The 26,942-nt window shown below is 47.0% G+C and overlaps 1 protein-coding gene across 1 annotated transcript in view; it reads right to left on the bottom strand.

Moving 5' to 3' along the window:
• TSPAN5 (tetraspanin 5) overlaps positions 1-26,942 on the bottom strand; it is a 203,072-nt gene that overhangs the window by 37,057 nt on the left and 139,073 nt on the right. Inside the window, exon 2 of the mRNA XM_051820160.2 lies at positions 6,072-6,122. Coding sequence (XP_051676120.1) covers positions 6,072-6,122 — 51 coding nt within the window. The remainder of the gene's footprint in view (positions 1-6,071; positions 6,123-26,942) is intronic.

Here is a 26,942-nt window from a genome sequence, read left to right as displayed (position 1 = left end):
GAGGAAATGTCACCACACCCTGGACTGTATTGATTCGCAGGCTCAGCAGGTGCACACTGCCTATTATCCTTGACCTGGCTGGGCTACACCTCAATGTCATCCTTCAGAGGCCTGGCCCAGCTGAGAGGGTAACCCAGAGGACCATGACGGAGAGACCTCTGCAATTACCAAGGCAATCGAAGCACACTACACCCTCCTGACATGGCCTCAAAACTAACCCCATTCTCTGGTCCACGGAGCAGAGCTTGAAACGCTCAAAAATCAGAGGCAGCTGTCAAGGCCACTGTCCTGCTATTGCCTCCACGTGGGAGTGGACATGCTACACCACGCGTCCAGTGGACAGAGCCAGGTCTGTGGTGAGCACGGTGCTGGCAGCCATCTCGTTTGATCCTCCCAGCAGCCCTATCGGGCGAGAGTAGCTGTCTTCACTATACACACAGGGTAAGGGCATCTCAGAGGAGAAAATGCAGTTGCCTGAAGTCCCACAGATGAGATGGGGAACGCAGGAACCCATTCCCCAGCCCTCTGTCAGTCACCTCACAAATATCACAGACCGGGTCTCCAAACACCAAGGATGCGTTTCTCCTGGTTCCAGAGGCTGGGAAGATGGAGGCACGGGCAGAGGCAGTGTCGGGGAGGCCCCCTGCCCACTTCTGCCCTCACCTGGCACAGACATCATCTCTTGCCTGTCTCTTACAGCAAAGGCACTAATGCCACTCATGAGGACCCCACCAAATTGCCTCACAAAGCCTCACTTCCAAATATCATGACACTGGGGGTTACATCCTTGACACATCATTTTGGGGAGACACAAACACTCACCCATAGAGCATCCCAAAGCTGTGCTCTTTCCCCACATGGCAGCCAGAGAGATCGAAGTCAAAAGTCAGATCAGGACACTTCTAAATCAAAATACCCCAGCGGGCACAGTGGATAATATGGCACCAGGATACCCACATCTCGTATCTGAGTGCCTGGGTTTAAGTCCCAGCTCTGCTCCTGACTCCAGCTTCCTGCCAAAGCACACGCTGGATGGCAGCATGTGATGGTTCAGGTAGTTGAGTCCTTGCCACCCACATGGGAGGCCTGGACTGAGTCCCTGGCTCCAGGGCATTTGGGGAGTGAACCAGTAGATGGGAGGTGTCTCTCGCTCTCCCCCTCAAATGAATAAATGCATGTATTCATTTCATTAAAAAGCAAATAAGCACTCCTCTCATACCCAGAACACATCCAAACCTGTGCCCAGGCTGGCCTCTGCCTGCCTTTCTTGCCAATCCCCTCCTGCTCCTTGTCCTTGATCTCTCCATTCCAGTCCTCCTGGCCCTGTGCGCACTCCTTAGACTCACCAAGGCCCTGCCTCGGGGCCAGCACACCTGCTGCTCCCTCGTCCCTGGATGCCCTGCCCTTAGACCGCTGTGCATCTCTTCTGCTTCATCCAGGCCTCCACTCCAAAGCCACCTCCTCAGGGAGACTGTTCCCAACCACTCCCCCCAGACGCTCCTCCTCCTGCCACTTCCGGGCAGCCCCCCAGCCTTCATTTGATGTTTCTTGCTAGCACTCAGCAGTACTGGACACAAATCCTCAGCCAGTTAACGGCTTCTTTTCTGTGTCTCCACCACTAGAATGCCAGCTCCCTGAGGCAGGGACTCTGCACTATCATCTGCTGGACCCCCGTGCCCAGGACCCAGGAAAGTGACCAGTGCTCACCCAGCGGGGCTGCTGCATGGCCAAACACCTGTGCTCTCTGGGGTCCAACTGTGGCCAGATGACTTCCTCTCCCTGGAGAATCATCCTATTCATGGATGAAGGCCTCGGAAGAGAAGGGACTTCCCCAAGACCGAGCCACTCACTCCCTTGCTCTGATATTAGTGTCAGTTTTCGAAGTCTGTGATTCCATCAAAGAAGAGACATTTGAGGCAACCGATGAAATAAAAAGATAATGCTTCACAAAAAGAATAAAAATCACTTCAAAACGACTAACTCTTTGTTTACTGGAAGAACCATTAGTCATGTAATGCCTTCCAGCATCTTCTCAAAGCAGAGAGAGATGGACTCGTAGCAAAGGACTTATAAAAAGCTGCATTGTCTGGCATTTAGCCAACCGGACGCCTTCTAAAAAGGAGGAATTTCTGAGATTCCTCCAATATACATCTCGGAGCTGAAGTGGGATGGAGGCAGAAACTAATCAGAACCCCTGAGAAGACCTGTATTCACTGTCAAAGCTCCTGGAGATAAAATTACCTCTGTCTGGGGGACTCGACTGGGGGACACTGGCTGTTAGAAGGTGGTTCGTTTTCCAGGAAGCATCTGACATCGCACAGGCGCATTCGGTACCTGAGTGAATTTTCCAAGCCCAGGCTTCACCTCGCGTGTTGCGTTTCCGCAGTCTGTCTGAGCCTGGTCTCCGTGGTGGGACTTGCCACCTGCACCCGAGAGGCTCCTGCTGGTGGCCCCCCTTCCTTCCCCGCTGCTTCTCTCTTTGCTGCCAGTGGCCCTGCAGACATTTACCTCTTCAACAGAACTCAGCCCTGGCCAGGCTCAGAGGGTGGTGCACCAAAGAGAAAGCAGAATGGCCTTCTGAGAAAATTCAAGCTAATCCCTCAGTTTATACAAACTTTTAACCAATCCCAACACCAGACTCTCTGGACCAGGTAGGAGACAAAGTTTTCCTGCGCAGCCAGCACCAGCAGAGATGCAATGCGGCAGGTGATGTAGCTACAACCGCCCAAACGTCACGATCTTCACTGCGCCCTTGAACAGGCTGCTCTCTATTTCCAGCTTTTCCCGTTGCCTGCTTGGTACAGGAGCACAAGCTTTGAGTATTTCTTAACACTTGCGATCCACAGCCAAGTTTTCACATTCTTTAGCATTAGTGATGAATTTATCTGACACTCCACATGGATTTATATTCCACTTACTTCATACTACATGCTAACCGTTTATCGTATAACACTAAATTAAAAAAAAAAAAATAGCTTGTCTTCCAAAAGGTTTTTAAAAAAAAAAAAAGACTACAAGGTGACTTAATGATATTTATAAACATTATTGAAGTTCTTGTGCCAGGGTCAGGAAATTATCTCATAGCTAACTGCTCAGATCACAGTATCCATCGTGTATTTATAGCATTACTTTTTTGTTGTTGTTGTTTTTTAACCTTTATTTAATAAATAGAAACTTCCAAAGCACAGCTTATGGATTACAATGGCTCTTTCCCCCCAGTAACTTCCCTCCCACCCAGCAACCCTCCCATCTCCTGCTCCCTCTCCCACTCCATTCGCATCAAGATTCATTTCCAATTATCTTTATATATAGAAGATCAATTTAGTATATATTAAGTAAAGATTTCAACAGTTTGCACCCACACAGAAACACAAAGTATAAAGTACTGTTTGATTACTTCTTATAGCATTAATTCACATTGAACAACACATTAAGGACAGAGGTCCTACATGAGGAGTAAGTGCACAGTGACTCCTGTTGTTGACTTAACAATTGATACTCTTGTTTATGGTGTCAGTAATCTCCCTAGGCTCTTGTCATGAGTTGCCAAGGCTATGGAAGCCTTTTGAGTTCACTGACTCTGATCATATTTAGACAAGGCCATAGTCAAAATGGAAGTTCTCTCCTCCCTGCAGAAAAAGGTACCTCCTACTTTGATGGCCCGTTCTTTCCACTGGGATCTCACTCGCAGAGATCTTTCATTTAGGTTTGGTTTGGGTGTTTGTTTGTTTGTTTGTTTTTTGCCAGAATGTCTTGGCTTTCCATGCCTGAAATACTCTCATGGGCTTTTTAGCAGGATCCGAATGCCTTAAGGGCTGATTCTGAGGCCAGAGGGCTGTTTAGGACATCTGCCATTCTATGGGTCTGCTGTGTATCCCGCTTCCCATGTTGCATCGTTCTCTCCCTTTTTGATTCTATCAGTTAGTATTAGCAGACACTAGTCTTGTTTATGTGATCCCTTTGACTCTTAGACCTATCAGTATGACCAGTTGTGAACAGAAATTGATCACTTGGACTAGTGAGATGGCATTGGTACATGCCACCTTGATGGGATTGAATTGGAATCCCCTGGCACGTTTCTAACTCTACCATTTGGGGCAAGTCAGCTTGAGCATGTCCCAAATTGTACCTCTCCTCCTTTTTTTTTTTTCATTTTCAATTATCTTTATATACAGAAGATCGATTTAGTATATATTAAGTAAAGATTTCATCAGTTTGCACCCACACAGTAACACAAAGTGTAAAACACTGTTTCAGTACTAATTATAACATTACTCACATTGGACAACACATTAAGGACATATCCCACATGAGAAGTAAGTACACAATGACTCCTGTTGTTGACTTAATAATTTGACACTCTTGTTTATGGTGTCAGTAATCTCCCTAGATTCTAGTCCTGAGTTGCCAAGGCTATGGAAGCCTTTTGAGTTTGCCAACTTCGATCTTATTCCGACAGGGTCATAGTCAAAGTGGAAGTACTCTCCTCCCTGCAGAAAAAGGTACCTCCTACTTTGATGGCCCGTTCTTTCCACTGGGATCTCACTCGCACAGATCTTTCATTTAGTTTTTTTTTTTTTTTTTTTTTTTTTGGCCAGAGTGTCTTGGCTTTCCATGCCTAAAATATTCTCATGGGCTCTTCAGCCAGATCTGAATGCCTTAAGGGCTGATTCTGAGGCCAGAGGGCTGTTTAGGACATCTGCCATTCTATGAGTCTACTGTGTATCCCACTTCCCATGTTGCATCGTTCTCTCCCTTTTTGATTCTATCAGTTAGTATTAGCAGACACTAGTCTTATTTGTGTGATCCCTTTGACTCTTAGACCTATCAGTGTGATCAATTGTGAACTGAAATTGATCACTTGGACTAGTGAGATGGCATGGTACATGCCACCTTGATGGGATTGAATTGGAATCCCCTGGCACGTTTCTAACTCTACCATTTAGGGCAAGTCAGCTTGAGCATGTCCCAAATTGTACCTCTCCTCCCTCTCTTATTCCCACTCTTATATTTAACAGAGATCACTTTTCAGTTAAATTTCAACACCTAAGAATAACTGTGTGTAATTACAGAGTTCAACCAATAGTATTTAGTAGAACAAAAAAAAATACTAAAAGAGATAAAGTATTAAGTTGTACATCAACAGAACAAGGGCTGATCAAGTCACTGTTTCTCATAGTGTCCATTTCACTTCAACAGGTTTCCTTTTTGGTGTTCGGTTAGTTGTCACTGATCAGGGAGAACAAATGATATTTGTCCCTTTGGGACTGGCTTATTTCACTCAGCATGATATATTACTTTTTTAATTAAAAAAAAAAATTGAGGGGCTGGCCATGTGGCATAGTAGGTTAAGCTTCTGCCTATGGTGTTGGGATCTCATATGGGTGCTGGTTCATGTTCCAGCTGCGCCCTTTCTGATCTAGCCCTCTGCTTACAGCCTGGGAAAGCAGGGGAAGATGGCTCAGGTGCTTGGGAGACTTGGAGGAAGCTCCTTGTCCTGTCTTTGGATTAGCCCAGCTCTCACCGTTGCGGCCACTTGTGGAGTGAACCAGTGGATAGAAGACCTCTTTCTAGGTCTCTGACTCTCTTTCTCTATAACTCTACCACTCAAATAAATAGATAAATAAGTGTTTAAAAAATTTGAGAGAGTGACAGAGAGACAAAGAGTATGCTTCCATTCACTGCTTACTCTCCAAATGCCTGAACTAAGAGGCCAGGAGCTGGGAACTAAGTCAAGGTCTTCTACATGGGAGACAGGAACCCACTCTGAGCCAACGCCACTGTGGAGCCTGGCTGGAGAGAATCAAACCAAGGTACTCCAATGTGAGACTCGGCATCCTAACCAGTGACAACCGCCAAGTCAAACACCATCTCCTCCTTTGGAATTATTTTGATTTAGGCTTCATTCCTAAGGTCTTTGAGAATATGACATTTGTCTTCCAAGAATGTGGCCTTGCACTAATGAGCCATGTTTCTCTATACTTTGCAGTTGTCAACAATAGAGGCATCACAGATAAAATAACGTGCATGCTCTCATGAAAATGCGTGCATTTTCATAATATCCAACTTACCTTTTCATTCCACGCCCACAGTCCAATTCCAAGAAACGTTATCCCCAAAAACTGAAAGAAAGCAAGCAAGCAGTGTAAATATAGAGGTAAAGACCACTTTTTTACTAGTACAAATAAGAAAGTGTTCAATTCTTTTGTCACGTAATCTCGTTGGGAAATACGTTTCTCTAAAACCCGACTAACCATCTTTCATAGCACCAAGATGGGTCGGAAACCCATAGGCGCTCAGAAGTCGTTTGGATTATGAATAACAATAATTAGATGGGATCATGAGTGAAATGAAAGTCATCAATAACGTTTAATATTGCCGTTTCAGGTAGGCGAGGAAGAAGTGAGTATCCCCACGCATCTGAGCCCGACCTTATCCAGAAAATGGATGAGCAGGGGCATGAAGAGAGAGGAGCGAGTGGCCCTCTCTTTGCCATCATACTATGGTACACGGGCTAGCCAGAGGGACACACAGAGGTCCCCAAAGTCCCTCCCCAAACCCTGTATCTCTCCTTCAAAAGGTAACTTAAATCTTGTTAAGCTGGACGTGATCCAAAGAAATCCCATGGTGCCTCTGTCTTTCAGAAACTTAAATGACTGAAGTGGCAGTTCACGGGTCTAAACTCAGCTCTGTAATTTCGTGCACAGCTGGCAGCACACAAGGGCATGTAGGATTGAGTCAGGTGTGGAGCCCAGTGGAGAGGCGCACCTCACACCCATTCTCACCACTCACAGTTCTGTCACTGAGCTGGGGTGAGGGGTGAGGTTGGGAGTGAAATGGGAGAAGTGGCTGATAACCAAGAGGATTCTGCACTTCAACTGGTTCTCATCATACCCTATCTGCTGTGAGACACTGGTTTCCCTCTACACTGTAGCATCTCTGAAACTGGGATGTGCCTTGAAATTGACAGCTTCTCCCTTGATGGTACCTAAAAGAGTAGGGCCTTGGAGTTGGGGTGCTGGAGATCTGATGATGCATTATACAAGGCTGCCTGCCCGCTCGGAACTCAGTGACTGGCTGCAATGGGCTACGAGGAAAGAGAGACCTTACTCCTCATCCGTATCATCAACAGCAACTCGGAATTTCTCTCCCAAATACTGAGGCAAAAGGGGAGTGAGCAGGCTGCCGGGCAGGTTCAGTCTAATGGCAGCAGCACACACGGCTTACTTGACTCACACCTTGATCAAGTTCAATGGCAGCAAAGCAGTCCGCGGAGAGGGAAGGTGGGTACTCTTTATGGGCTCAGGCGAATGTGAGACCTGTCCACCTGGACAGGGCTTTGCCATTCCCAGCAGGGACCTTCTGGCACTTTGCAGGCAATGGTTAATAAATCAGAAGTGGGACTGGGAAAATTAGCAGGAGCCGAGGAAACAGACAGGCTTGTAAGCTCCGACAGTTCTCCGACACGGAGGATAGCACGCGATGCATTCTGAGGCCCTGGACAGGAGAGCTGGGCCGTGATTTAGCCAAAGCGGAAGACTCCTTTCCTCCCTCCCTTGCTCCTGTGGGGGAGCTGTCTGCCAAGTGTTTAGAAAGCTTTCTGGTTTTCAACATCCCAGCAGAAAAGCTGTGCTCAGCAGCCCCTACTCGGCCGGGGGGGGGGGGGGGGGGAGTGGCATTTCACTTTATGTTTCAGATCAAGAAGCAAACGCACCCCTCAGTGACTCAGTGGTACAAAATTCTAACAATTCAGCATGTTACTCTCAGATTCGTGGGTTCCCATTAAAATACAAAACAACTGCTAACAAAGTGAACACCCAGACTCCTATCCTCCTACCATAACCAGAAAGCCTCAGCACAGAGGTAAGCCTCTGACGTCACACACACTGACATCAAACTCGTCCCAGTGACATGGCTGACTTCCAGGCACTAATGCACTTCAGGGACATGTTGAGTCAGCTCTCCAGGCAGTCCCTGGTCACAGTGTCACAAGCCACAGAGGACACGGTGGCCGACGGTGTTTGTTGCCGCTGGTACGGATGGACATGTCACTGCTGAGGGCCTTGCTGAATCACCTATGTTCACAATCACGAGCAGCTGAAGGCTGGGGTGCACTCTGAGAGATGCATCTTTACACGATTTCGTCACTGCAGGAACACTAGAGAGCGCATTTACACAAATTAAGATGGCTGCCACCTCACTCGGTGACACAGTCTTATGGGTCCACTGTCACGTATGTGGTCACTGTTGACTATGAGGTCGCTGGGTGGCACAATGCCTGTACTTATAGCCCGGTGCTACGCTACGTGCTTTGTATGCAATGCCTCTCCTGAGCATCACAACACTTTTACTTCGAACTGTCTCGCTTTTAGAGAAGAGGGACATGAGGCTTAGAAAGAGAGTTTGTAGAGGCACGCCTCTTCCAAGTAGGGGAGCAGAGGTTTGAGTAAGATGAGCACAAGTTCTCATCAGTCCTGATAAATTCCCATCTTCCTTCATGGGATGGACAGTGGAGGCATTCAAGCTAGAATTCTATGGAAAGTACCCAGGATATCAAATATTCCTCTCCCAGCAAGCAAAGGAGGCACTGGTGAGGTCAAGGGAGACAAAACCTTCCTTCCCCTGAGAACTGGCTGCAGACCAGGAGAGAGAAATCCAGCGGTGAGTCAGCTTGCCCCTCTTCTGCACAGTGCTTCTCTCTCTTTGTGGCACCTTGAAAAACATTTGCTCTTTCATGAACCATTTAAATACCCTGGGACCCAATGGTTTGCAACAAAAAGGAGACAGAGAAAAAAGAGTGTTTGAGAAGACCCACAGCCAACTTCTTCTACAGCACTGGCCTGGTATTTCCTCCTTCCACGGGGACTTCCCAAGCAGGTCTAAGAATTTGGAAAAAGAACTGAATTTGAAGTTCAGGAAAATAGTACCTACGCGAGCAAGTGGATCAGGGGATGGGGCCTCAACTTGACACATGCCTTCGGTAATACATCACTAAGCCAGCGTTCTCCCCACGACTCCCAGCCCATGTGTTTTGTTTTAAAATCAGGTTGTTCCAGCTCCAAATAATTAAACAGAGAAGAGCCAAAAAGTAGAGACAGGCACGCAGCACTTGAGCCCCATTCAGTTTCCTCTTCCCCACCTCCCAAAGAGGAGATGATCAGAAACCTCCAAGCTGACCTCACTCAGGCCAAAGAGGCTGACGTACAGGGCCTGGCTGAGAACTCTTCAAGACAAACCCTGATTCTTTTGAAACAGAAACAACAGCAGTTCTGAGGCATCATCCCATATGGCAGGTCATGCAAATGTGCAGGACAAATGTTTGTCCACCCAGTTTTTAGACAAGATTTTATCTGTTTACATTTGAGGGGGGAGGAGAAGGAGTGAGGGGAGGGGAAGTGAGACAGGGAGAGAGAGGGACAGAGAGCTAGATACCAAGATCTGTCATCTGCTGACCCACTCCCCAGATGCTTGCAACAGCTGGGGTCAAGCCAGGCTGAAAACAGGAGCCAGGAACTCGACCCAGGTCCCATGAGAGTGGCAGAGACCCAAGTACTTAAGACTGCACCTGCTGCCTTCAGGGTGCACACTGGCAGAAAGCTGAAATCAGAAATGGAGCCAGGATTCTAACTCAGGCTTTCTGATATGGGATATGGTGTCCCAAGTGACATCTTAACCATTATGCCAAATGTCCAAGCCACCCACTCAATTTTTGATGTTTTAAAATGAGTAACAATCCTTTTGCCAACATTTGTTGAATGGTAACTATGAGCTGAGTTCCTGTAGTTGGTAGGAATTAGTTAAAACAGCAGTGCCATACACAGTAGGCCCTAGCTACTGAGCACTTGACATGTGGCTAGTTCAACCTGAGATGTGATGGTAAAGGTGAAATGTACACTGGTGTTTGAGACTTTATATGAATCAGAACATTGTAAATAAAAACAATGTAAATATCTCATTACTAGTTTATTAGTGATTACATGTTGAAATGATCATATTTTGGATATACTGGGTTAACTGAAACAAATCATAATTTATTTCACCTGTTTCTTTTACTCAGTAAATATAGCTAATGGAAAATATAAACTATATTTGTGGCTTGCTCTGTTGTATTTCGGTAGAATAATTCTGTTCTACAGTACTCCAGAACAATCCCATTCAGTAGGTATTGTTATCATCCCCACTTCATAGATAAGGCCACTGAGGCTTGGACATTTTAAGTATTTCTCTCAAATCACATAGGTGCCTGTGTTAGGTTGCTCAGGAAATCTGACTCAACATCAGCTCAAAGCCATCACAGCCCTTTCCTAATATGCAAACTATGTCTGAGCCCAGAGGCAGCTCAGGGATGGAGACGTGTGATAGAACTCTGCACTGTGCCCTTCGCTGGCAGGCGTCAGAAGTCAGGCTTCCTGATGGGGCACCAGGGTGGCCCTCGGTGGAAACAGCAGCAGCTGATGGACGAACAGGCCAGGCTAGGCAGGACAGGAGTCAGGAGAGCTGATCCTTGGACAAGCTGGGTAGGAAACAGCCCCGGGCTGTGATGCAGTGTCGGGCGGCTCTAGAAGGACACATCGACCCCCTTGTCCCCAAGGCTCACGAGCCCAAGGCCCCTTCCTTCACATCTGGTGGCTTTCATCCCGGCTGAGCCTCCCAAGTTTTAGAAGTGGACTGGCGCCCCATTCTAGCTGGCATAACACTGGATACTTCAAGAGGCAGTTATAATCTTTGACAAATATTCTTGGGCTCCTCCTACTCTGTGTGAGATACCACTTTGCTCTTAGGATAAATGGAGATAAGAAAACTGATGTCGTTCCTGTTGGCAGTGAATTCCCAGTCCAGTAAGACAGAGTGATAGTAACCAAAGAATCCAAGGGTAAAAGGTGGAGCTTCCCCTGAGTTGTACTACAAAGAAAAGCAAATGAAGGCCACGGAAGATTCCAAGAGAGGGATTTGACTCAGACCCAGGCAGGAGGTCTTCCCTGATGTGGGATGTGCGACCTGGGGTCTGTAAGCTGATATGGAGTTAACAGGAAAATAAAGGAAAGAAGAACACTCAGAGAGAAGAGAATGTGCAAAGTCTTGGTGGTGAGAAGAGCATGGCCAGACAATGAGTCTAAGAGGTGACTGGTGGGGGCTGGAGTGCAGAAAATGGGAGAAGAGGGAAAGGCATGGTGAGTTTGCAATGAGCAGTGCAAGCATGCACCAGCCCATAAGGCCGTGTAAGCCACCTTCAGGAATCTGTCACGGCCTTAAGAGAAACAGGAAACCATGTAAGGCCACCTGCATTTGGTGGCCCTGGTCAGTTGGGGGAGGCAGGCCTTCTTTGGATCTGGGCTTGAGAGGAATGCCAACTGCGGCTGCAGAACTGTGGATTCAAGTGGGCCCTAGTGGAGAAACCAGAGTAGATACCCCACACCAGAAGGAGGCGGGCAAGATCTGCGCCTGTTTAGACAGATCTGAGAGTGACTGAGAAGTAACAGGGACGTTTTCAATGATGACTGATAGGGAGGTGCTGGGGAGATGTGAGCAGGAGATGGAGGGATGAAGGGCAATTCCTATGTTTCTGGAATCGTCTACCTGGAGGCTGCAGCTTCAAGCTCATCATTCTCTGACAGAAGTAACTCTTGGGTGCTAGTTTCACAACTAGCTCCATCCAGCCACATTTCTGAAGGGCAGTTTTCCTTTACAGGTAGTTTGTCTGCTATCTGAATTCCCTTTGAAGCAAACTTCAGATTGTGAGCTTGAAAAAAATAGTTATTTAAAAATCCATATAACATTTCCGCCACTACCTCTGCCAATTTCATTCCTAAGAAGCAGCAGTTAGGTACACAGTTTACATCAAAGTTCAAAAGCAACTCTTAAATTGACACTTTGCTTAAAAACAGCAGTTAGGTCAATGGCAACTGCCAAGCTCCTGTGAATAGACTCAAGATAACAATGCATAAGGTAAACACGACTGAAGAAAATAAAAGTCAGTGTTCTCGCCTAAACTGGAGCCTCAAACATGGTATTCTGGGCTGGGCATTTGGGGTACTATTTGAGATTCCACTTGGGATGCCGGCATCCCATATCTGAGTGCCTGGGTTTGAGTCTCAGCTCCACTCCTGATTCCAGCTTCCTGCCAATGTACACCCCAGGAAGGCAGCAGGTGATGATGCAAGTACTTGGGTCCCTGTCACCCAAGAGGGAGACTCAGATGGGGTTCTGGGCTCCTGACTTCAGCTTGGCTCAGCCCTGGCTGTTGAGGGCATTTGGAGAGTAAATCAACAGTCGGGAAACCTCTGTTTCTCTGCTTTGCAAAAAAGAAAACACACACACACATGCACGCACGCACGCACACAAATTATCCTAGATAACAACAGAAGGAAAAACCTAGCATTCTGGTGACATCTTTAAGAAAATTTTATCCTCTGCCTAAATAAACAGGAGAGCTGCACTTAAAGCATCTAAAGGGAGGAAGAAGAGAAAGCACCGTTAGGAACGGGGTGTTTTCTGGTCACCACGTGCACTTTAACGGGTATTTTCTGACACTTTGGTCTCAACAACAGTCAAGTTCTGGTAGCAGTGGGTGGGGTGGAGCTGCCTATACAAGTGTGCTAAATACCTACGTTAACAAAAACAAATGTCCTTATAGAGCAGGGACTTATTTCAAGAATAAAACGCCCCTGGGTCTAACTCTCGCCAAGTCACAGGAGCAAGCATGGGCTGGTGGAAAATTCAATATGCAGAAGGTCAATCTGAGTTTTGCCACCGGGTCCCAGTGTCCTGATTCACATGTTCAAACTGCCCAGAATCCACACGTAGGATTGCATGACAGATAAAGCTCGAACTTGTAAACAGGACATTCCTGTCCAGGCCAGGGTCAACGGCTCTCACTTCACTTTGCCCTCAGGGTGGCCTGAGTAAATTCGGCCTGCTGAACCCTGACTCCAGTGCCTCACCGTTCTGCGATTTTGGAAAAGACTCCTCATTCATTTGGCAAATATTTATTGAGCATCTACTGCAAAGCTAGGCCATCATGTAGGGGCTTTGGGTAAATCAGGATATATTTTTACTTTTTTAAAAAAGATTCAATTATTTTATTTGAAAGACATAGTGATATAAAGAGGGAGGGAGAAATAGAGAGGTCTTCCATCTACTGGTTTACTCTCCAAATAGCTGTAAACAGCCAGGCCTGGGCCAGGCTGAAGTCAGGAGTCTGTAAATCAATCATGGTCTTCCACATGGGTGCCAGGACCCCAAGTACTTGGGCCATCTTCCTCTGTCTTCCCACATACATTAGCAGGAAGATCAGAAGTGGAGCAGCTGGGACTAGAACTGGCACCCCAATACGGGATGCTGAAGTCGTAGGCGGTGGCTTAACTCTCTGTACCACAAAGCCGGCCTCAAATCAGGAAATAATACAGACCAGAGTACCTACTCCTGTGGAGTTGACACTCTAGTTGGAGTACGCAGAGAGAGAGGGAACACAAAGAAACATAAATGAGTGGATGGCACAGAAGCTTAGAAGATGAGAAGCAGAGTAAGGAAGTGGAAGTGTGGCAGGAGCTGGAGGCAGGCACTGCAATATGAAAACGGAGAGGCTAAGCTAAGCTACAATAAGCAAAAGGTACAAAGCAGTGAAGGAGTTCACTGGTGGATGTCAGGGGAACATGTTCCAGGCAGAGAGAGCAGCTAGGAGGAGGCCCTGAGGCAGAGGCAAAGGAGCTCCCTGGAGCTCCCTGGGGCAGCCACCTGAGTGGCTGGGGTGGCCAGGACAGAGGGAAACAGGAGCCAGGCCGTGTTAGGCTCCACAGACCTGGGTGAGAAGGGTAGAAGAGTCATTGGCAGGTTTCCTAGTTCTGTGGAGTGCAGGGGTCCTTATCAAGTGGAGGTAACAAGGGCCTCCATGAATGGCACAGAGCAATTGTAGGGGTCAGAGCAGATCACTTGAGGACAAGCACTTGGCCTGGTGGTTAAGATGCCCACATCCCACACTGCAGTGTCTGAGTTCGAGTCCCAGCGACCCCAGCTTTCTGCTATGGCAGCTCCTGGGAGGCAGCAGGTGGTGGCTTCAGTAGCTGGAGCCCTGCCTCTCTCATGTAGGAGACCTAGATTGAGTTCCTGACTCCTGGCTTCAGCCTGGCCCCGCCTAGGCTATTGTGGATACCTGGGGGGAACAAAGCAGTATATGGGAGTACGTTCATTCTCTCTCAAATAAATAAATAAAAGTGAAAATAAAAAATAGAGAGCAGAGCACAATGTCTGGGATGGTATTTCACTCACATTGGTTCCCTTCACCCTCCTCATACACTTCTCAACTTGCCCCCTATGCCTACCATCTACAGCTGGCCACGAGACCCGAAACCCGACTTCACACTTTGAGAAAACGCCCTGGCATGTGGTGATCAGAGGCTTCCTCTCTTTTGAACTTGTTATCACTTGCTGTGTGTGCCCTTAACACACACACACACACACACACATATACAAGCATACCCATGCACAGACTGCAAAGGAGTGACAAGACCCGGCCAGATCCTGTGTCAGACCACAGGAACCATGGGCCTGCATTACACAGAAAGCACGTCCCCACACAGGGTGGCAGCAGCACCTGCCCTGCAGTTCGCTCTCCCTCTCCTCTCACACCAGCCTGAGGGTCCTTCTGGAACAATGGATACCTGCTTCCCTGCACATTTAAAAGAAACTAACAAACTCTACTCAGAATTCCAATATCCTGAAATCCTGCTTAATTTCTGGGTATATTGCTTTGTTTTGTTTTTCTCTGTTTCTTTTTTTTTTTTTTAAGATTATTTATTTGAAGGTCAGAGCCACAGAGAGAGAGACAGGAGAAAGAGAGAAAGAGAGAAAAAGAGAGAGAGAGAGAGATCTTCCATTCACTGGTTCACTCCCCAAATGGCCACACTGGCTGGAGCTGGGCCAAGCAGGAGCCAGGAGCCAGGAGCTTCATCCAGGTCTCTTCCATGGGTGCAGGAGCCCAAGAATTTGGGCTGTCTTCTGCTCTTTTCCCAGGCTATTACCAGGGAGCTGGATCAGAAGTGGAGCAGCCAGGACTGCAGCGTCCTTATAGGATGCTGGTGCTGCAGGTGGTCGCTAAACCCACTGCACCACAACACCAGCCCGTCTCTGCTTCTTTTCATGGTAATTCAGTTCAGGAATTCTGGGTGATTATCCCCAAAACTTTAAAATCCATTAATTTTGAAATCCACATTAAAATGACTTTCTCCCCATCATGTCTGCTTGATGCATCTTGCCTCTTTCCAACCTTGTCATGCCGAGTTTTCACGTGATATCCTGTCTGAGTGGGTTTACTTTTGCTAGACCCGATTTCCACAGAATCGTTTGAGAATGTGAGACATGAATAATAACCAATATTGCTTGAGGCCACTTCTCAGTTTGTGCTCCTCTTTCTGAAAACCGGCCCCACCCTCAAGGGTAGCCCCTGCAGCCATGTTTGCACAGGAGACCCACACCCACCCTCCCTCTCTACTCAGGTGACTTGTGTCAGGTGGGACAGGGGGCTCAGAGCCCTTCCACGCAACAGTAGGCCAAGCCAGGCATCTCTTTCCCTGGAGGCTGGTATTAGACATGGTGACTTCTGTTGCCCTGTCTCCTTTATGTTCCAACAGAGTGTTGGGAGTACTGGGCATTCGCACCATGGGCTACGGAGAGAGCTCACAGATGTCAAAGGCAGAGTAGAGCAAGCAAAAAACACGTGCTCCTGACCACTTCCTGCTCCTCATCGCTGGGAGCCCTGGCTGCACTTCCTGGTTTCTATTGTAAGTCACCCCTCGCATCTCAGCTCAAGCTGCTTTGAGAGCTTTCTTTCTGCGTAAAGATTTATTTATTTATTTATTTGAAAGGCAGAGTGACAGAGAGAGAGGGGAAGGGAGAGGTGGAAAGAAATAAATCTTCCATCTGCTGGTTCACTCCCCAGATGCCCACAACAGTCAGGAGCAGGAACTCTGTTCAGTCCCCCACATGGCTGGCAGGGGCCCAAGTGCTTGAGCCATCATCCCCTGCTTTGCAGGCACATTAGCAGGAAGCTGGACCTGAAGCAGAGCGGCGGGAATTTGAACTGGTGCTCCAATACGACACATGCATGTCATAAATGGCGGCCTAACCTGGTGTTGCACTAGGTCCACCCTACAAGGGTCTTAAGACAGAGACAAGATTAACTTGCTTCATCCTTAACCTCTGGGTATGTGGGGGAATCTGTAATCCAGCCATGCTGCCGTCTGCAGGCAAGATCTGCCCTCTGCCTGCTTGCTGAATTGCAGATGCAGAATGATCCAGCCAGAACCCAGAGAGAGGTTCACTGGGCACCAGGCACACAGCAGGGCCTGGGAAATCGGTGAGGAGGGGCAGGGGAGGAGGTGGTCACTTTGGAGGCACTCTGGCATTTTGCACCTGTGTTCTCTCCTCCCTCTTCCCAGAGAGGATGAAAGGGCTGTTTGCCTTTGAACTTGGACTTCCCCATGAGAAGGCCAGGGCACCCCTTGAAGCAACATCTACAGTCAGGGACAGACTTGTTTGGAAACTCCTTTGTTAGAGCTTGGAGCTTGACATTTGGGCCAGAACTAGTAATCTGAGATGGGCAGGGAGAGAAAATAATAAAACCGATATTCTTGGAAACGGCCCAGGCAATACAAGCACGTAAAAAGGCACATGAGGGATTAGCTATCCACTCTTGGATGGAAACACAGAGGCTGCAAGTTTACAGCTCACTAATCTTTGCTTGTCTCAGTAAAAAGGAAGGCTTACACTGCCTGGGCTCTCCCATCTGTAACTCCCTGATTAGATAAAACCAAGGATGAAAACATACTAGAGGGATGTTCTGCAGGCTGAGAAGGACTGAGGGATAACTCAAGTATCTCAAACCATAGGCTCGAGGAGTGAGCAAGTTATCTACAGACAACATCGGTCTTTGCAGGATAAGCCCCTGCTGTTGGCGTCAAACAGCTGAGATGGGCAGCCCTTGCTAAAGGGCTTTGGAAGTTAACACTCTGATGCACACTGTTTTTCATGCTGAATGTCTTGACTTTTTTTTTTTTTTTTTTTTTTTTTTTGACAGGCAGAGTGGACAGTGAGAGAGAGAGACAGAGAGAGAAAGGTCTTCCTTTGCCGTTGGTTCACCCTCCAATGGCCGCCGCTGCAGCCGGCGCACCGCGCTGATCCGATGGCAGGAGCCAGGAGCCAGGTGCTTTTCCTGGTCTCCCAGGGGGTGCAGGGCCCAAGCACCTGGGCCATCCTCCACTGCACTCCCTGGCCATAGCAGAGAGCTGGCCTGGAAGAGGGGCAACCGGGACAGAATCCGGCGCCCCGACCGGGACTAGAACCCGGTGTGCCGGCGCCGCAAGGTGGAGGATTAACCTATTGAGCCACGGCGCCGGCCGAATGTCTTGACTTTTTAAAAACTTATTTATTTAGAAGGCAGAGAGAAAGAGGGGGAGGGAGAGAGGGAGAGAAAGAGGGAAAGGGAGGGAAGGAGGGAGGAGGAGAAAGAAAGAGGGGGAGAGAGGGAGAGGGATGGAAGGAGGGGGAGAGAGAGAAAGTGAGGCAAGAGAGAATTTCCCATCAGTTGGTTCACTCCCCAAATACCCACAACCACTTGAGACTGGGCCAGGCCATGAACTCAGACCAAGTCTCCCATATGGGTGGCAGGAACCCAAGTACATGAGCCATCACAGCTGCCTCCCAGGGTCTGCACTAACTAGCAAGAAGCTGGAACTGGAATTGGAGAGTGTAGCTGGGACTGGAAACCAGGCACTCCAATATCAGATGTGGGCATCCCAAGCGGGTCTTAACCACTGCACCAAATGCCTACCCCCATCTTGGTTTTTACAGAAAATCTTAGGCATGATTTAAGTATTAATGCAAATAAAAATAAAAATAGGATTACTCCTTTTTAAGGTGTAAATAGGATTATATCACTCAATTTATTCCAAATTCAGGCACAGTGCTGGGTGCAGGGAAGAGAAAAGTGAATCAGGTAACAGATGATCTTTTTTCTCGAAGAGCTAAGGGTCTGGGAGAGACAGGTAAATCAAACCATAACTCAAGGATAGGGAAGGAGCCTTCCCAGAGACATGTATGGGTTGCCATGGAAACCCTGGGGCTAGGGAAAGCTTCCTAGGTAGTGACACTTGAACTGCCTTTTAAAGGAAGACTACTTCCTGCAGAGGCAGCAGCTAATGCAGAGGATCAAAGCCTGAAACACAGTGTCCCTTCAGGAATCTGCCAGTGCGTTCCTAAGGCACCAGGCAGGCAGTGGTTCTCACAGCGTGGTTTCCACAGCAGCCCCAGGGAACTCGTCAGAAATGCAAATTCTCAGGCAGCCCCAGACCTACTGTGGCAGAAACCATAGTGGGGGTGCTGGGGGTGGTTAGGAAGCAGCAAGAGCCGTCTTATTAACAAGCCCTCCAGGTAACTGTGCTACGTGATGAAGTCTGACAACCTCAGAGCTGCAGGGCTAGGCAGGGGCCTGATCAGCACAGCTATGAGTGTTGTGGGTTCCAGGGGTCGTGGGAAGCCAACCGAGGATTTCAAGCAAAACAGTGACAGAGATCAGATTTGCATTTTTAGAAAAATCATCCCAGTGCCGTGCAAAGAATAAATGGTAGGGAGGTCAGACGGAAGGCAGTGAGCCCAGCGGGACGGCTACCACAACAACCCTGGTGGCCAGGACACCAGCTGAAAAGGGAAGAGGCAGGACAGACAGAGGGCTGAAAGCAGGAAAGCATGGCCTCATGACAGGAAGCAGAAGGCACAGGTTGAGACCGAGAGCCCTGAATCAACACTCCCGGGCTTGAATCCTGAGTATGTAAGTTTGGGAAAGTCCTCTGATTTCCCTATTCCTCAGTTTCCAAATGTATAAAATGGGGATATTCATTTCTACAAAAGCAAAGGCTCCAAGGGAATGGGTGTTTACCTGCTTAGTTCATTCTGTATTCCCCAAACACAACCATAGAGGTGGGTCACAGCGGGTCCTGACCGTATCTATTGAATGAATGAGGGAGAACCTTGCAGGAGACAAGAGAAACTAAGACAATTCCCAAGGTTAGCCTTAGCAACTTGATAAGTTGCTGATATTATTTAGAAAATTAGGAAGGCCGGCGCCGCGGCTCACTAGGCTAATCCTCCGCCTAGCGGCGCCGGCACACCGGGTTCTAGTCCTGGTCGGGGCGCCGGATTCTGTCCCGGTTGCCCCTCTTCCAGGCCAGCCCTCTGCTGTGGCCAGGGAGTGCAGTGGAGGATGGCCCAGGTGCCTGGGCCCTGCACCCCCTGGGAGACCAGGAAAAGCACCTGGCTCCTGGCTCCTGCCACCGGATCAGCGCGGTGCGCCGGCTGCAGCGCGCCGGCCGCGGCGGCCATTGGAGGGTGAACCAACGGCAAAGGAAGACCTTTCTCTCTCTCTCTCTCTCTCTCTCACTGTCCACTCTGCCTGTCAAAAAAAAAAAAAAATTAGGAATACAGAAGCGGAGAACACTTTAGGAGAAAGACGTGTTTTAGGTTTCAATTTTAGACATCATCACCAAAGATGGATGCCAGACGTGGGTGTGGAGTCATCCAGGCACATGTTCATGGTAACCAGGGTGCTGAACTGCAAGGTGGCTCCAGAATCAACCTTAACATCAAATTCAGGTTCTACCATTTACAAGATGTGTGGCCTTGGACAGGTAATTAGCTGTCAGTCCTCCATGTCTTCCTCTATAAAACACAGAGGATAGTAGTACTATCTATATCATGGGGTCACTGGGAAAACTAAATATGATAATGTATATAATGTGTTTACAAAATTACCTTGCACACAGAATAAGCTCAATAAATAAATAATTGCTTTGTGGTTACTGCTGAGGCACTCATACACTCTGTAAGAGAAGAGAACAAAGGCACTGTCCTGGAGAATTGAGATTTATAGCAAAGCACACAGCAATTAAAACAAACAGCAACAAGGGGTGCACATTTGGCATCGTGCTAAAACACTGCATTGGACTCCTGTATTTCACACTGGAGTGCCAGGTTTGAATCCTGGCTCTGCGTCTGATTCCAGGTTCCTGGTAATGTGCACGCTGGGGAGGCAGCAAGTGATGGCTCAAGTAGTTGGGACTCTGCCATTCATGTGGAAGACCTGGGCTGAGTTCCTGGTTCCTATATTCAGAGGGGCCCAGCCCCAGTTGTTGTGGACATTTGAGTAATGAACCAGCATACGGGAGATCTCTGACTATCTGTCTCCGCCTTACACATAATAAAATAAACAAACAGAAACGTGGGGCAACAAGAAAACATTAAAAAAAAAAAAAAGCAACTTCTCTTAATTAAAATTAGTCCCTGACTTCAACACTGTCACCAGACGCTGCCCGAGGTGTGGCTCAGCAAGATACAGGATTAGTTGAGGGGGAGAGCAACTTCCAAAAATAGAGCTCACACCTGGACTAGGTGATCTCTGGAGTATTCTAGAAATCTCTAGAATCCTCTGTGCTGTGTAGGAGACCGAGGGGAGGCAGAATTGTGCAATGTGTTTAGAAGGCTGCCAGACTGAGCGTCAGGAGACCCCGGGTACAGCGCTAACCCGAGTATCAGCTGGCTGAATGAGTTTGGAGAAGTCACTGAATGCCAATCTCCTTAGGTGTACATGGGTAAGAACACCTGCTCCACCTACGTAAGACTGTGGTTATCAAACGCGGGGAAGACGTTTTGAAAAGGATGTGCTATACAATTATACTGGTACAATAGAATTAAAGTATCACATTTATCTACCTGTTAAAGGAAGGAAGAGACCTAAATACTATAGCTGTGCTATGTCCTACAGCATATGTGCTGTCCTTAAAATCAGTGTAGGTAAACTGCTCATGTGACTGATGCTTATCTGGTGTCTGTTTCCAGAGTTCAGCCCTCTGTGTAGGGAGAAAAAACTCCATCACAGTTCTGCTCTTCCTGTGAGAGACTGATGTCTGCCCTAGGATCTAGGGACTTCGGCTGGCATCCATGACAGTGCAGCAGGGTGAAATCTCACTCCCTTCGCGCTTGTTGACATGCAGTGTAACTGTTTTACAGAAGACAGTGCTATGGTGTGGGTATCAGTTTAGGTGCCCCGTCCCCTAAAGGCCCACGTGTTAATGCCTTGGCCCTAGGGTGGTGAGATCTGATCCACTCATGAAGTTTAGGAGGCGGGGCCAGTGGGAGGTTCTTAAGTCATTGGGGGCATGCCCTCAGAAGGCAATTGTCACAAGAGGCTTGGTTATAGAAGTCTGAATGCGCTCTCTGCTTCCTGGCTCACCATGTGATCCTTCTTTTTTTTCTTTTTTTCTTTTTTATTTTTTGACAGGCAGAGTGGACAGTGAGGGAGAGGGAGAGAGAGAGAGAGAGAAAGGTCTTTCGTTGCCATTGGTTCACCCTCCAATGGCCGCCGCACCACACCGATCCGAAGCCAGGAGCCAGGTGCTTCTCCTGGTCTCCCATGGGGTGCAGGGCCCAAGCACTTGGGCCATCCTCCACTGCACTCCCGGGCCACAGCAGAGAGCTGGCCTGGAAGAGGGGCAACCGGGACAGAATCCGGCGCCCTGACCGGGACTAGAACCCGGTGTGCCAGCGCTGCAAGGCGGAGGATTAGCCTATTGAGCCGTGGCGCCGGCCCACGTGACCCTTCTAATGCCTGTGTTCCACCACCCACAAGCCTCCTCTGACACCAGACCAATGGGGCTTCCTCATCTTGGACTGTGAACCTCCAAAACCATGAGTAGCTGTGCTCAGCTATTTGTTACAGCGAGGAAGGCCTGACCAACACAGAGGGGCTGGTGTTTTCCTCCCACTCAACCGCTTCTTCCCTAGCAGCACTGGCTTGCTCCGCCTTGCTCAGGCAGGAACCAGCTCCTCAGAGCTGAGGGGGCTGAGGACCTGTTAAGTAATAACTACTTCTAAATCTTGAAGAAAACTTTGCACATGAGTGCTCTCTGCACCTATGTATGTGTGCTTTATATTCTGGTGGTTTTTTTGTTTGTTTTACAGAAGAAATTTTTCTTTTCTAAGAAATATAATTCATTCATATATTTACGGGGGAAAGAAACTTACTAAACAGGTGTCTGTGATACAGTCAATGTATAATTTTTCATTTAGAAATATTCTATTTAACTATAAATATTAACAGCTCCTAAGAAATAACTGGATGTTTCGGATAAATTTTAGTAAACATTGTGCCTTTGTCAGAAATCACTGTTAAAGAACACCAGAAGACTATGAGGGTGTATCAAAAAGTTCATAGAAAATTGAAATCAAAGATAAATTTATCTTGCTGCAAAAACAAAAAATTAAAATGCATACAAAAGGTCTTCAAAAATATCATGGATGGGCCGGTGCTGCGGCTCACTAGGCTAATCCTCCGCCTGCAGCACCAGCACACTGGGTTCTAGTCTTGGTTGGGGCGCTGGATTCTGTGCCGGTTGCCCCTCTTCCAGTCCAGCTCTCTGCTGTGGCCCGGGAGTGCAGTGGAGGATGGCCCAAGTGCTTGGGCCCTGCACTGGCATGGGAGACCAGGAGGAAGCACCTGGCTCCTGGCTTCAGATTGGCACAATGCGCCAGCCGCAGCAGCCATTGGGGGAGGGGGGATGTGAACCAACGGTAAAGGAAGACCTTTCTCTCTCTCTCTCACTAACTCTGCCTGTCCAAAAAAAAAAAAAAAAGCTCCATCCAGGAAAAAAATATCATGGAAAATATGCATTATGAAAAATTTTTGGAAACTCAATTTGACCCCAGTGGGCCTTCTGAAATGCTGAATCTTACAACACTTTCTGCACCCCAGCAAGGCCTTGTGGCCCTCTCACTAGCAATAACAGAAGTCATAATTCTGATCAAATCCAGCATCACACACACACAAAAAAAATGGCAGATGCCTTCACTTCTAACTCTTTTTTATATCTGTATACTCATGTTTAAAAGAAAACCCCTGTAGTATTTTTACTAGACTGACGTCACCTTTCTAATACTTTGCATTCAATCTAAATCTAAAAACATCTTGAGAGATGAATGCAGGCTACATGGAACACACCCAGGAGATCCAAATCCATTGATTATCATGTGAGAGAAGGCCTCGAGGCAATTAGTCCTTTGCTGTGGATGACAAATAACCTCCACATAAAATGCTCTACACACTGAAGCATCTTTGATCCGTCGTACTGGCTCAGTGACTCACAAAGCGGGAGGGAGGGGATGCCTCCAAACCAAAGGGCAGCCTGACGGCACCATTTAGTTAGCTATTCTGTATGTTCGGCTCAGCGGTTCCTCTTTCCAACTTTTCATGGCACTATAAACAGAAACGGAATGGATGCCTTTCAGCCAGGAACACCAGCACTGCATACTAAGAGGTGTTGGCTTAACACAGAACCACAGCAGCCGCCAAACACCAACCTGCCCTCTCTGGGTAGGTGTTTTTAATAGGGGAAATGGCTTTTTGACAAGATCATCCTTATGCATGCTATGTGATATAAGAATTTATGACAAGACTCTAGGACATTCTATGGCATAGAGGGTAAGCTGGGGCCATAATACCACTCAGTGCTTCAGGAAGGACGGCTGAGTGCTAAACATCCACTGCCTTGGAGAGCATCCATGTGCGTACACTCGGGACCTCTCCTCTCAGAATTGTCTGGAAGAGCTTCACGCTGAACAATAGCATGAGAGACCTGAGTAAGCTGCACTTACTTTATTTCCTCTGGTTTCAGGATGTTCGTAACTTTTTGTTCTTGGAATAAGAGCTGCATGACATTAAAGTGATTTGAAAATACAACACAATGTGGCAGAGATCATCATGCTTCTAAAATGATTTATAATTCAGATGAATATGAAATTTTAACATAGAAACAGGAATCATATCTTTGAAGATTAAGGCCATTGGAAACTCTCAATTTCAAAGGTAAAATCTGGGGCAGGTCTTGTGGCACAGTGGATAAAGGTGCTGCTTTGGACACCCGCCCCCAATATCAGAGTGCCAGTTCAAGTGTTGGCGCCTCTGCTTTTGACCCAGCACCCTGTTAATGCACCCTGGGAGGCAGCAGATGATGACTCAAGTGCTTGGGCTCTTGCCACACACATGAGAGACAAAGCTCTGGGCTCCCTGCTTCAACCCAGCCCAGCCCCAGCTGGTGCAGACACTTGGGGAGTGAACCAGCACATGGAAGATGAAACTAAATAAATATTAAAAAACAAAAAAGTAAAGTATACCACGGGTGACCCATGTTAGTTCAAATCTAGGTCCTGATGTTTACATAGCAGCCCGGGCACATACCTCAAACTCTCAATTTTCTTACTTGTAAAAGAAAGCAGCAAAAGTATTCACACAGAACCAGCGTGAGAATCGTTGAATTAAGGCAGTCTGTGTATAGCAGGCATTTAATAGGCACTATTACCGTGACTAAAAATGTAATGGAAAAAGTCCACTTACGAAAATATAAGGTCACTTTTCAGATAACAAAGAGAAACTATCATGTCATCTGTGCATTATTCAAATCATCCAGCAGATTTTTATCAGAACTGAAATAGCATATACTGTGGGGAAAAAGATTACAAAGAGGATTTTAAATCTTTCTTTTTCTCCCTTTTGCAAGAAATTTCTTTTCATTCTCAAGATAAGATTTCATTTAAAGCTGTTTAAGCAGGGAGGGTCACCATGGGAAAGTAAACCGCTGACAGAATTTATTAGGTTCACATTAATTTATAGCGGTAGCATAATGCTTATGAAAAATAAGCTGGCTGGAAGCCCACGGTTTGCCCTTGAGCCTCAGCCAGCAGGGAGGTTTCCGTGCAATGTGATTAGTGAATGAGGAGACCCTGAGTGATTAATTAGTGCTCTATGTCAATCCTATCAGACCGGCTTTCAGCCAATAATATAAATAAGCCACCTGATTTTAACTTCCTCATCTCAAAACTGACTTCCATGTGACCATGACTTTGTCAAGCAATTTAAATATTGAAGGAAGATTTTTCTACAAAGCTCCTTTAAGACAAATCCTGCTTTCTTGACACACATTTTAGCTCTGGTAAATGGTGGATTGAATGGGAAACAGATTAAATAAGAACTCCTTTTTCTGCAAATGCTTTGAGCACCTGAATTAAACTAAACTCATTTCGTAAGTTCCTACACTTCTTCAACGCACAAAGAAGAACAACTGCCTAGGGACCAACAAGATTGTCCCATATAAACCTAGAGGTCCATCAGTCTTTCTAAGAAAGTCATTACAAACACCGCATACCGTTAAACTCTTCCCAGATTTTTGCTAAGCAGTTATCAGTGTTTCCAAAAATCTTTTTACTGTTGGCTTCATTAAATGTTAGTGATCGGGTTTTAGTATATAATTTCCTAACATATTTGATTTGTGTTTGTCAAGGTATTATCCGCAGACAGATGCTGCCAGGTCTAGATCTGTGTTAGAGCTGCAAAGGCAGTTCTCTACTCTCTATTACCATTTCAGTCAAGCTTCTTAAATTAGATTAAAAAGAGAAAGAAATAACTTTCCTAAATTAAATCAGTTCCTTTAAATGAGGTCAACCTTTGGGTAGATAATTTGTGTAAACATAAATGGGGTCCTGCTCTTCTCTAAGTCTCATCATTACTCAGGATCGCAAAGCTGGGCTCCAAATGTGAAGCTATGTGGTGTGGAATTAAGATACAAATATGACTATTCGGGCCTACGTAATATTTTTCATTATAGATGAAAGGCTCCACATGAATAAATCAATACTGCATATGTACATGCTCTTATATAGGATCTCCAGATCAGTGGCTACACACACAGAAACAGATCTAACAGTGTCTCATGCTATAAAATGCAGGTCTCACAGGCTAAAATCATTATCTGCTACAGACTGCAAAGATCCAAGGCTTAAAGCTACTAGGCTGGGCTGAATCCGAGGGGAGGCTGATTTCTGCACACACAGCTGAAAGGGACTTCTGAGAGCCAGCAAAGCCGTGTCAGGAAACACTGAGAATCTTCACCTGGAAGCTTGACTCCCAGTCCCAATCTAGTCTCACTCTTTTTCAGATAGACAAGGAATCTGAGACAGCCCAACAGATGAAAATGTCTGATCTAAGAAGCAGACGTGGTCAGAAGTGACTCACTCCCAAGGGTACAAGCTCTGATTTATGGCCTTCAAATGTCAGCACAAAGGTAGGGAAGCACCCAGAGCACCAGGTGCTGCGTGACAAATACCTGTGAGGACACCCTGCCACGTGCACAGGGTGACAAATGAAGGCACCACAGAGTTCATGCCCTGATGCCACCTTGCCATGGAGATAAGGTATAAATCAATAATTAACATCAAAGGCAATTTGCAGTAAATGCCATAAATGAGATTGAGCAAAAATGGTGAAGTTCAGAGAAGGTCACCAGATGTCAAGATGAGGGAAGTGTTCATGAAGGACAACAGGTCTCCGGGGAGGGGCAGAGCTTAGAGCAAAGGCGATGGAGAGCCTTCTAGAACACTGCTTTTTCCAATAGCAGGGTGCACCTTGCTCGCTACGACTTTCACAGATCAGGAACAGCATTTTCTTGTCCATGAAATGCAACAGAATGTTACTGCATGTGGCAAGACGACGTATGACATCGTAAAGCTTTTGTTTCCTACTGAAAATGTAATTTGTACTTTGGTCTTCATCGAAAACTTCGCTCTGTTTTGTGGAAAATGAAGAGTGAAGTTGTCTATTTAGCTGGAAAATGAGAACTAAATAATGAGGTCAGCCCAAGCCAGAGTGTAGAATACGACACCAAAGGATTTGGATTTCATGTTATGAGGACAAAATGGCCATTACTGGCTTTCAGTTTTACCTTTTTTATTGTGACGTTTCATGGACACCTCGAGTGCCTTCTGGGCTTCAGTATGTCCCAAGCAGGGCCTCTCTCAATTGCAACAACCACTCTTTGGAAGCATGAGCACCTCCCTTACGGAGGAGGAGG

This window comes from Oryctolagus cuniculus, chromosome 8 (assembly GCF_964237555.1).
Source record: "Oryctolagus cuniculus chromosome 8, mOryCun1.1, whole genome shotgun sequence".
Lineage (NCBI taxonomy): Eukaryota > Metazoa > Chordata > Mammalia > Lagomorpha > Leporidae > Oryctolagus > Oryctolagus cuniculus.
Note: the sequence above shows the minus strand (reverse complement) of the source record. Positions and strands in the feature narration are given on the sequence as shown.